Source organism: Vicugna pacos, chromosome 11 (assembly GCF_048564905.1).
Source record: "Vicugna pacos chromosome 11, VicPac4, whole genome shotgun sequence".
NCBI lineage: Eukaryota > Metazoa > Chordata > Mammalia > Artiodactyla > Camelidae > Vicugna > Vicugna pacos.
Window position 1 is genome coordinate 87,337,840 of NC_132997.1, and position 12,593 is coordinate 87,350,432.

The window sequence follows — 12,593 nt, forward strand, 5'->3', positions numbered from 1 at the left end:
ACTGAAAAATTGTGCTGAACACTGGAATTTGACACAACACTGTAAAATGATTATGAATCAATAAAAAATGTAAAAAAAAAAAACAAAAACAAAAACCAACAACATAATGCCATTTGCAGCAACCTGGATGCTCCTGGAGAATGTCATTGTAAGTGAAGTAAGCCAGAAAGAGAAAGAAAAATACCATATGAGATCGCACATATGTGGAATCTAAAAAACAAACAAACAAAGCACAAATACAAAACAGAAACAGACTGATAGACATAGAATACAAACTTGTGGTTGCCAAGGGGGCGGAGGGTGGGAAGGGATAAACAGGATTTCAAAATTGTAGAATAGATAAACAAGATCATACTGTATAGCACAGAGATATATATACACAAGATCTTATGGTAGCTCACAGAGAAAAAAATGTGACAATGAATATATATATATATATATATATATGTTTGTTCATGTATAACTGAAGAATTGTGCTCTACACTGGAACTTAACACAACATTGTAAAATGATTATACATCAGTAAAAAATGTTAAAAAAAGATTATATTAAACTATAAAAAAAAGATGTGGTATACATATACATACACACACACAAAAACATACAATGGACTACTACTCAGCCATAAAAAGGAATGAAACAATGCCATTTACAGCAACATGGTGAAGTTATCATACTAAGTGCAATAAGTCAGACAAAGACAAATACCATATGATACCACTCATATGTAGAATCTAAAAAATGATATAAATGAACCTATTTACAGAACAGAAACACTCAGACATGGAAAACAAACTTATGGTTACCAAAGAGGAAAGGTTGAGGAGGGACAAATCAGGAGTTTGGGATTAGTAGGTACGAACTACCACATATAAAATAAAGTCCTACTGTGCAGCAGAGGGAACTATATTCAATATTTTGTAACAATCTATAATGAAACAGTATATATGTATAACTGAATCACTATGCTGTACACCAGAAACTAACATTGTAAATCAACTATACTTCAGATTGCTATTATATATAGAATACAGTCACATGTATCATATAAAAATACAAATTTACATTAAACAAAAAAAAAATATCAGGCTATGATCCCCAGTTCATAAAAGAGAATGCTGCACCGACCAGACAAGCAATCTTCTGCATTTAAAATATGACTTACTTTCCAGAACCTCAATTTATACACACATTTTCAGGAATGTATTTTATAAACTGAAGTATAGTCTTTAAAGATTTTTGTTTTTTTACCTGTTTAATTGTGTTCATATGCTGCTTCTCTGTTTCTGTTCTTTTTCTTAGTTCTTCTCTTAAATTGTCTTTTTCTGAACAAATGTCTAAGATGAGTTCCTGATGCTTCTTATTTTCTTTAATTAACCTAAAAATAAAAAGGGCAGTATATGCAAAACATAATTTAAAATGGCGATGTGGAATACAATGTGTTTGCAGATTGGGGTGCAGATACTCAGATTAATAAATGAACATTCCTAAGTAATCCTTTTATAATGATACATTATACTTTACAAAACATTCTCTCGTCAGTCAGGCTATTAACTTTTTCCTAGAAATTCATGTATTTCAAATTAAGTGAAATACAATCAGATAAAGAAAATCACGCTCTTTCAACTCTTTTAAGTCTTTAGGCATCTGATTTACGTACTTCATCTCTTCTGCTTTGGAATCCCTTCGGATCAGTGTCAACTAGGGGCAATTCTTCCCCTCCAGGCATTTGTTGCGGACATTTTAGGCAGCCACTACAGCAGTAAGGGTTACTACTGACTTCTTGCGGGTAACGGCAGAGATGCTGCTAAACATCCTACAATGCACAGGACAGCCCCACTACCAGCAAAGAATGATCTGCCCCCGTATGTTAACAGTGATGAGGGAGAGAAACCTTGTTTTAGATTTTAAGAATATTTTAATAACGTTCTAATAGTTACAGAAGAGTAGTCAACGTAAAATAATAAAATTTTAAGTAGAAATTTCATTTTGAGTTCCCTAGAAAAATACAAAAACCTTAAAAATTACCAGCAAAAGTAATCAGAACTATAAAATAAGGTACTTAGGCTAATATTTTGGGATTGTTAATAGCATCAGCTATTACTTCTCACTTATTCCACAATTACTATTTACTAAGTTTTAAGTACATTGTTTAACGTTTATGTCTATAAACTAATAAGTCTATGAAGTTATTACTTGTTTTTATGAATTTGGAAAACAAAATAAAACTGAAACCTAGAACTTATTCCAGGTCATACAGCTAGTAAGTGGTTAAATTGAGATTTGCAGCCCAGGTCTACTTTTTTGCTATCTTCTCCTCTGAAGATCCCTCATTCACTCAAAAAATGCCTACTAAGTGCCTACTATGTTCCTATACTAGTCTGTATGTTGGGTCAGCAGACTGTCCCTGCCCTCATGATTCCTACGTTCTAAGAGAGAAATAATAAACAATAAATAGATAATGAAATGCCAAGTAGTGATTAAGTTCTATTAAGACAACTCAAGGAGGGCAAGAGGACACAGAGTGCTCAAGCTGTGGCTGTACATAAGGTAGTCAAGACAGACCTCTCTGAGGAGCACAGGAATGCAGTGAGGAGGAAAACCACGAAAATGTTCAGGAAAGAGAAAAATGTGTAGCATGCAAGTTTCTTCAAGCCTTTCATGGCACAGTGGTTTAACTTACATAATTTATATAATTGGGTATACACTCAGTTTGTTGCAGAAAACTACCTGAAACACAAGAACCCTGGCTGTAATCCTGGCTCCCTCCCTGTGAACAGCAGCAAGCCCTCAAATTGTATTTTTATATGCCAAACGCACTTCCCACACTCAAATAACTGTTCTTAATTAAGAATTATGGTTGGGACGTTGGACAATAATATTGATGTCAGAAAATAGGGGAATGGATGTCTAAACAAAGACATCTGGAAACAGATGCATTCATGAAAGTTTAAGCCTAAGGAACTGAAAGGCAGTTTTCTTTACAGAAAATGAAGTCAAAAGAAAAAATGTGGGCTGTTTTAGAGCTAACCTGGGTCACAAAAAATTAACTTAGATTTAAATTACAATAATTTGACATTTTTATAATGTCTTAATGTCCTCAAAACCACCTCATCAGGTAAGCATGGTACCCCTTATAAAGGTGAGACCTCTGTCTCAGAGAGGTTAATTTAATCAAGGAAACAGCAGGTTAAGTGGCAGCGGGACTCTTTCAACTCCCTGCTCCTGAGCAGAACTGTGCTTACCCCTTTCTGCATGCTGCCACTGTTTTGACAGGATGGAGCAAAAAAGAGGAATTAACTTTCTATTCTTAATGTTTTTAGATAAATTTTAACAAGTATAACTTGTTTATTTCAGATAACCATATTAAAAAAAATCCACTGAAACCAGACTAAGTGGGTTCAGATTTTAACTTTGCCATTTACTAGTACACGACCTTGAGCAAGTTATTTAATCTCTATGTGCTTGAGATACCTCATCTGTAAAATGGGAAAAAGAATAGTTCAGCATACCACATATGGCTGTTGTGAGGATTTCATGAGTTGTACATGTAAAGTGCCAGGCACAAAATTTAATAGCACATAAGTTTTTCTGCTATTACTATTAAATCTATAATATAATTTACAAGAGAGTCACTTGTAAGACTCCAAATCTAAGTAAAGAATCAAAATGTAGAAGGGATAATCTCAAAGGGAAGGTCTAAAAGATAGGTACAGATGGCAGGAAAATAAGGAAGTTACCCCAAAAAGCAAGAATGGCAGAAACACTGATGGTTCAATATAAAATCATAGCTTTTTCTTAATAGCACCACTCTGGTCAAGTTATGAGTAGGAGTAACTCACTGCCATTAGTTTTGGGGTAGTATTAAGAAAAGGTCTTCAAGACAGGCACATGTAGAATAGATAAACAAGATTATAATGTATAGCACAGGGAAATATATACAAGATCTTGTGGTAGCTCACAGAGAAAAAAAAATGTGACAATGAATATACGTATGTTCACATATAACTGAAAAATTGTGCTCTACACTGGAATTTGACACAACATTGTAAAATGACTATAACTCAATAAAAAAATGTAAAAAAAAGAAAGGTTTTCAAGTCTCAAGAGATATCTGTACACTCATGTTCACAGCAACATAATTCACAATAGCCAAAAGGCAGAAGCAACCCAAATGTCCACTGATGAATGGATGGATAAACAAAATGTGATATATACATACAATGGAATATTACTGAACTTTAAAAAGCAAGGATCTCTGACACATGCTACAACGTGGATGAACCTTGAGGACATCTGCCAAGTGAAATAAGCCAGTCACAAAAAGGCAAATACCATATGATTTCATTTATATGAAGTAACAAGAGTAGTCAAATTCTTAGAAAAAGAAAGTTGAATGGTGGTTACGAGGGAATGGGGCAGGGGGAAATAGGGAGTTGTTCTTTAGTGGGTATAGAGTTTTAGATTTTTAAAATGAAAAAGCTATGAAGACTGGTTGCACAACAATGTGAATATACTTGACACTACCAAACTGCACACTGAAAAATGGTTCAGATGGTAAATTTTATGTTCTGTGTATTTTATCACCATTTAAAATAAAAATAAAAAATAGAAAAAGAGAAGGGCTCTGGGTGCTTAGATTAAAATTCATTGGATAAATCAATGAAGGGTGAGCAAGTCTGCAGAAGACTGATCCACTGATAATGTGAGAGTAAAGACTCTAGCATTAAAAGTCAATTACATATCCAGCAATACTTGAATTACGGTGTATCTTCTTCTGTTATCTTCCTCTGGTAAAAAAGAGAATCAGTTTGTATTTTAGCCGAGGGTAGCATGCTTTATTTTCCTTTCTTAATGGTTATAAGAGTACCTAAACATATGCATCACCTACATATATAAGTCTAGAATAAGAACACAGGATGATATAATACTACTAGGAAAAGACAAAATGAAATTAAATTATCATTAAAATAGAAATTAACTCCACAAATCCAAGAAAAGTCTAAAAACAACTGTTCTTATTTACTGAATGATAATAGGTCAGTTCTTCTGTTCTCTAAATCTTAATTTTTTAAACCAATGAATTTACAATGGGGATTTTAAAAAACTTTTTTGAATTTTATGACTTCTCACTCCTTTTGAATTCATCTTAGTTGTGACAATATTATGCTCTACATTCTTTCAAAACAAAAATTTTGAGTTGCCTTTGTATTTCTAGATCTTTAATGAACTTACACTATTTAATAAAATATTTATTCTTATATGTTAAGACATATCTGTAAAACAGAAATTTTGAATCACATTCAAAACAATGATTTTATACATACATACACACACATTTCTATATATGCTAATGTATTTGATATAGGTATATTACTTACAACACATAAAAATACTGATGTTTATCTATTATTTCTAAAATAATGAAAATAAAATACGACATTTTAAAAAAAAAGAGTTGTATATTAAATGTGACACTTTGTGTATTAAATCTGACACTTGCTCAATAACTCAACCACGATGCACATGGCTCTACTATGGAATTAAAAACAGATAAAATGATACTGTCCTTTAAAGAATTCAATCTTTAATCCCCACAGAAAAAAATAACCTGAAAGAATAAAAAACTTACTTCTTTATGGTGTGCTCCTGCTGCAAATACTTATCTTGCACACACTTTTCAAACATAACTAACGCGTTTTCTCCCTTATTCATTCCATTTGGTACTCGATGTTCTTTTGCAAACTCTGTAGATAAGAGCTCAGATTCTATTTCTTCCAACAAGTCCTCTGATGTTGAAACATTCATTTTTGAAATAAGTTTCGTGGTGCAGTCTGTATCATAAAGACTATTTGAATAAGTCTTTTGATTAGCTGTTTCCGTAAATGTAGATGACCTTAATTCTGCCAATATTTGTGTTACTGTTTGTTCGGTTTCATTTATTTTCAGAACTTGCTTTGTCAAATCTCCAACAGGAAAGTTAGCTATTTGTTCAGAATTTTCTGGGCATGCATCTGTTTTAGCACAAGAATCCTCACCTCCACCATGATCTGGAATATAATTTTCCTGTGCTTCACTCTGATTATTTTGCTCACTAGGCTGACATAAAGTTTCATCAACATTTAGTGACAACACTTTGGACTCATTTTCTAAGTTGCTGCTTTCATCACCAGAAAACGAGCTGCATGAGTCTTCCTTTATTTCCGATGTTTTCTCAGTATTTTTATCAGAGGAAATGGAGGCGATATGCTCTGTCTCTGACATGCTGACTGGCACCAATTCACTCTGCATTTCTTCAAATCTGTTCCTGATCTTCGTTTTACATCTAAGAAATTCAAAACATAAAAAAGTTTTTTTAAGTTTTTTTAAACCAAGACCCCACATTCCATGATGTGGAAAAACTAAGGCAAGCATTTTACCACTAATAGTTCTTTAAAAATTCCCTCCCTGAGCAGGGGGAAAAATATATAATAGCCGATCCAAGTGAGCCCAACTGGTAGGATGCTACAAAGTCTCATTCTCTTTTCTCCTTCTATCCAGTCCTACAGCTTCATTTCAATTGCCATTTGGCACTCCCCAATCACTCCGATAAGATGCTGGGTATGGAATGACACTAGTAATAGGAAGATTAGTACCAAAGAATTGTTTCGAATTCCTTCAGCTCCACAAGGGGAGAAAGACTAACAAATTTGTATGAAACTACTGGGGAAATAAATGAAGACACTAGTTAAGAAATTACAAATAAAGATAATAAAACAATGCACAGTAACAATGATATTTACTGAAAAAGGAAAACTAAACATAGCAAAACACCATTACCTATAGCCCAGACACCCAGAACTGAGCTGAAAAAAGTGAGGGTGTAAAGGATCCCTGACACAAATTCAGTTTTCATCCAGCGATGAAGGAAGTACTATGTTTATTTCCAAACATTCTCATCAAGAACACACAATGTTCAGTGCAACTCCAATGGACCTTGTATGCACTGCCTGGGTCATAAAAGAAACATTTACAAAACTAATTCAATGTTAGAATATATATTTATTCTGTTTATGAGGGTTACCAATCTAGTTATTTTCTGAAAATTAGTCAACTTCAAAAATTATCCTGAGACAGATAAACACAAAATATTCCAGTAATCTTGATGAAAGAGAAATTGTCAACTTCTGTCAGGTAGCAACAAAGCAAGTACTGGAGTCATGTGATGCTGGACAAGAAAGTGGGTAGATCACAGTTTTGACAGAAACCAGGAAAGAAACAATTCTAGATGGAAGGTGCACTTATGGAAAATAAAACAGAAAGATTAATATTTGAGTAACAGAAACATGTATGTTTACATTAATCTGTGATAAAGGTGGCAGTCAGAGGATGGTGACAAAGGGTAAGAGAAGATGGTCAGGTAGAATCCTCAGACTGATATGCAAGAGCGAATTTTGTTAAGAAGGTCTTAACAAAATAACAAGTCATGACAGACTCGTATATTTGATTATACTATAGAATTTCTAGCACATAATATATAGGTTCCAAAATACTTGTTGAATTAAAGCACAGAATATGATAAAATTAGGATTTGAGGAATATTATTGTAGGGATGCAAAAATGGGGAAGAATAATTCTAAGAAAGGAAAAGAAAACCAGCTTGTTTGATAAATACTCTGGCACTGACTAATACAGACATTGGCCTTAATACTATAAATTACCTACCTGTGTAACATATTTCCAAACAACCAAACAAATCATCGTTGTTATCTTGCTGCATATATGTTATAAATGAGACAAAGTCAATATTAGTAATAAAGGTCTGGTTTAGGCAATACAAATAAATGCAGCAAGTCAATAAAAGGCCTTGTGAGTATGCAGTATTCCAAATCTAGGATAAAATAAAATAATTCTCAAATGGGGCACTAGGTACCTCCATTACTTTCCTCAAAGTAACTAACAACAACTTGTGAATCTACTGCTGCTGAATTTGATTCTCTTAATGTAGAAATCAATCTAAAAAGCAGTTTCAAACATCATAACTAGTCAATGCTATGCTTTGTCTACAGAAATTGAACTCAGAGCAGACCAAATGTAATGGATAGCAGATAAAGAATCCACATAAAAGAGAATAAGTCTATGACAGCATTGTGATTCGACAGCATTGTGACGCTCCAGCATAGGTAGAGCAAATGAGAAGAAATCACCGCTTGAGAACTCCACGGCTCTGTGTGCCATGCTCTGTAAACAGAAAAGCATTAAACAAACAATGGTTATCTTCTTATACAGCTTTCATATTCCCCCGGGTTCAGCCCTCAATTTTTTCTCCTACAATTCGTCCATTTTGACAGTCGATGCCCATGTTAATTATTTTCAGCCCCCATGCTCTCGAGGTACAGATAACGAATGATCTCTTTGTCTTCACTTTAGCTCTATACCTGTAATAAAATCTCCACCCAAATACAGGCATTCCCAATGGTTCAGACTCAAAATGACTAAATCCAAAATCATAATTATAGCTCCCCAAATTGAGTACCTCCAGAAAATCTTTTTTATTTCTGTCAATGGCATTATTATTCTTAGTCATGACTCCTTCCTTTCCTTTGTGCTCATATTCTTTTACGAATTTCACGTCTCCTACAATTACACCCTCCTTTCTACTGTCACTGTCCCGTACCTGCAACCCAACTCAGGCCTGATAACTTCCTATCTGGAACACTTGAATTGTTGGTTTCTCATTCTCACTGCATTCCTCCCTCTTGTTCTCTTTCCTGCGACTCCAAGTGAAGGAGCAAGGAGATTAATGTAAGGGCAGTGACTTGAGACAGAACCAGGGCAAGTGTCATCCAATGCAGAGAAGGGGCTGAAGTGTATACTACATTGGTTCAGCCAAAGGGGAACAGGAGCTGCCCTATGAAGTGGGTCCTCAATGGCACAAGGGGCCAGGAGCTACAACACTGCCCCTAAAAAAATCCACACACACCACCTCCACAGAGACCACCATCAAATGCAATCATATGAACCAGAGCAAGGCCAGAGCCATCTCTTCTCTCTTTAAAGTTTCACACAGTGAGAACTGCCACCACTGCCTAATCTTCTTCCCCCAACACCAAAAGGGCTAGCTACAGAAGGGAGAGGGAATGTATTTTAGAGCCAAATTACATCTCTTCTTAAATCTAAGCAGCTGGGAACTAATAGCTTCAATATTTCTTCAGGGAGAATGAGAATGATTATCATTTTTTGTTGCTTTCTTTTGTTTTATAAATGATTGAAACCTGTCTTAATTCTGGAGTAAGTTTTCTCTAGCAATCAAAAGTGGCAGAAAAATTATGACATCAAACCAAGACATTATTAAAGGACTGCACTTCAGAGGGAAGCGTTTTACACAGTATGTCTGGTGATCCATTAAGGAAAAAATAAAACCATTCCCTATCTACACCTCAGAGTTGCAATTCCTCCATATACTAGTTGTACTGCTTTTCCAATCTTCTCTCTCCATACATTCCTAAAATCCTAGTACTTCACCTTTCCTGACCAGTCTGCTAAAGATCCCTCCAAATAATGTGCACATTAACATCTGCATGGCTTTGCTCTCATCTGCATTGTCCTTCCCTTCAGCCTATGCAGACCCTAATTATATTTAAAGGATGGATTCTACCGCCGCATCTTCCTCCCAATCTTCCCTCATCAAAAGCACAAAAATAATCTCTCATGTAAATGAAAACACACTGCATTCATACATCATCAAGTACACAGTTGCAGCCCTACATTCAACTATGGATGTTCCCTGCAGGTTCAGAAATGCAATCACATTTCTCAATAGCCTTTTGAGTGATCTCTACTTGCAAGGAAGAGGAACCTCACCGTGGCCTGAATCAAACTTCTTAAATCGCAAGCAATATGGTAATAATAAATAGTATGTAAATCTAACAAATACACTCTCTACTACATTTATAGTCATTCCTGCAAAGGCTGTTCAGAGGTTCTCAGTGAGGATGAGGCTCACTGGCTTTACACAATAAGCCAGGGACTGAACAGCATTGAGAGGGTGGGAACCAGGTTGTAAGAAGACCTGTAATGTACAAGACAGTACAGAACAACAAAAAAGTCTCATTCTGCTGGATACTAATCTGGGTTAAAAAAAAAAAAACCTGCTTTTATAATTACCTTGGCTTAAATTCTGTTTTACATATTATCTTCCTGTAAATTAAAGAAGGCTTAAGACAAGTACTTCCTATAGTTTTGCTCATTAACATGCCCATCACCTTTGTAAGTCTTCACATAAACTGGCAAACTTTGTTTTCATGCTAAAAAGAATACTGATTGGAGATGAAAGAAAAAGGAAAGGATTTAAAGAAGATCTATGTGTATATATGTAAAAAGCCATCACCAAAGAGTAAACAACTGTGTAAGAATGGTGGGGGGAGGGGAGCCATGATGAACTTGATTATGTCCACGATTAACCAGGGGGAAAAAATAGCTGAGTCCTCTTGTGGGTTTCCAGTTGGCAATGCTGATGTAGGCTAATCTGGCTGCTGTCCAAGGTTTTTCTTGGGGGTGGGGGTAAAAGGGGTAGTTGTCATAAAGCTACTGAGAATGGAATAGCCTAGGAGTAGATTAAAGGGGGGAATGTAAAACTAGACATTTGTTTACAAGATTGTTTTAATTAATTAAGAAGTGCTTGTACAAATTAAATTCACACTCACATATACAGTAATTACAATTACAGACTACAATATCTGTTAGCTTTTTGAGGAAAAAAGTAACACAGGTTATTTGACTTTTAGCAACTCTTACTCATTAGAGAGAATACTGTATTTAAAGTTAACACAGTCACAAAATTCCTCTTAATTCAAGCACTTAGTTTTTTCCCAGAGTTGTTTCTTTTTCTGACACAGTACTACAGGACCAATTCACACTTCAAAATTGTTTCAATCGAGTGAGAAGTGGTTTCGCTCTTACTGGAGCTCATCAGCTGTAGGCAACTGGTCAAGAAACACTTTTTATTTGCCTTAAAACTAACCATTATCCACCTTGCATTTTATTTCTTTTCAAAGAACTCACAATTTTACAAAATTATTTCCATACAAGAGCCTTATAAATGAAAACAATGTCTTCAACAGCTTTTGGTACTATTTCTTGTTTCCCAGAAATTAGCAATATAAACAACAACAAAAGAACTTAAGCTTACTCAATAAATGTAAATACAAATGGATCCAATCCACAGATATTTGGTAACAGATTATCAAACACACAAGCTTCATACAAAAGTACCAAGTCAGAAATACATTTCTAAACTAGATTATTAATTCATTCATTCACCAAACATACACTGAACATGTATTATGTGCAGTCACTGTACTATGTGCTGGGAACATGGCAGTGAATAAAACAGACATCTCTTACAGAGTATACATTCTGATGTAGTTGATCAACATACAAAAGTCTATGTTAAATCTTTTATTCTTTGTGTTTACAGTATTTTAATTGGAAGGTCTGTCAGCATTTCATCAGAAGTCATATAAGATATGAATGTGTGTTTAAGTGCAACAGAAACATCTCACTCAGTTCATCATAAGTATTATTTACAACCACAAATTTTTAAAATTACAAATTGTACCATGAGTCTCAAATAGTACCAGCTGTACACGTCCCAAATAATGTCCATTAAGATAACCAGGATGAGCCTGTGAAAGACTACTGTTCCTAATATAATGGTTTACTGTCCTCTGAAGGAAAAGTATGTACTTCCAAAGGTCTTTTACACATTCCCCAAATACACTTTGAAAACAGTATAAACAAAATAACTTATCTTACTGACCAGTTCTAACAAGGTTCTGATATAGCAATTAAAGTTAGAAGCAATAAATAAAATTTTAAAAATCATCCATAGTCCAACACAATCTGATGACAAACCCCAAATATCTGATTTCTGAGAGATATTAAACTTTAAAATACACACACTTTCTTGGATAAAAATTTTTTAAAACATAATAAAATAAATAGAACAGAAAAGAATCCATGTTAAGAAACATGAAAACTTTGTTTCACATAGTGAAAATATCTGACACTGAAGTTCATACAAGGTGAATTTGTGCAAATCAAATTCTACTTTTAAAAGATTAAAAACTCAGCTGGCTATTTCCAAGAATTCTAGCTTAACTGTATCAAAAGGAAGACATATTTGTAGCCACATTTTAACTAAGCTTTTGGGTAAATTTTAATTTTAATATATTGTGTTTCCTTTATGTGAAATGTATCACTAGATCTTAAAAGTTGCCTTTAGTCACCAGTCTAAAAAGTACATTATATGAAGCCAAGGTCAATTATCCCTGTAGGGGTTTGCTTAGCTGTGTACTCAAGGGTCAGGAAATTGTGAATTTTATAGTTTGCGCACTGTCACACACACAAAAAGATGTTGAGAAGACTCAGGGCAACAGGCTCAGCAAGACTATTTGTGCTCCAAGATAGTATAAATCCTGTGATACAGTAACAGGAGAAATTATGATTTATCAAGATTCCAGAAAAAAGAGGGTTAAGTGGCTATCACATATCAATGGATATCACATTATCAAGTTTTACATCATATTATCAGTTTGGTATCTTAGATCCAT

General features: G+C 34.4%; 1 protein-coding gene across 2 annotated transcripts in view; it reads right to left on the reverse strand.

Annotated features, from left to right (window-relative positions):
• The window catches only part of CCDC186 (coiled-coil domain containing 186), a 39,015-nt gene that overhangs the window by 23,341 nt on the left and 3,081 nt on the right, over window positions 1-12,593 (reverse strand). The window contains exons 2-4 of one of the 2 annotated variants that reach the window (XM_072971924.1): window positions 6,820-6,989; window positions 5,633-6,325; window positions 1,252-1,378 (exon numbers count right to left, since the gene is read on the reverse strand). In XM_072971924.1, the coding sequence (XP_072828025.1) occupies window positions 1,252-1,378; window positions 5,633-6,291 (786 nt within the window). In that variant the 5' untranslated portion in view covers window positions 6,292-6,325; window positions 6,820-6,989. The remainder of the gene's footprint in view (window positions 1-1,251; window positions 1,379-5,632; window positions 6,326-6,819; window positions 6,990-12,593) is intronic. The other variant, XM_006200191.4, reaches the window with a different exon arrangement.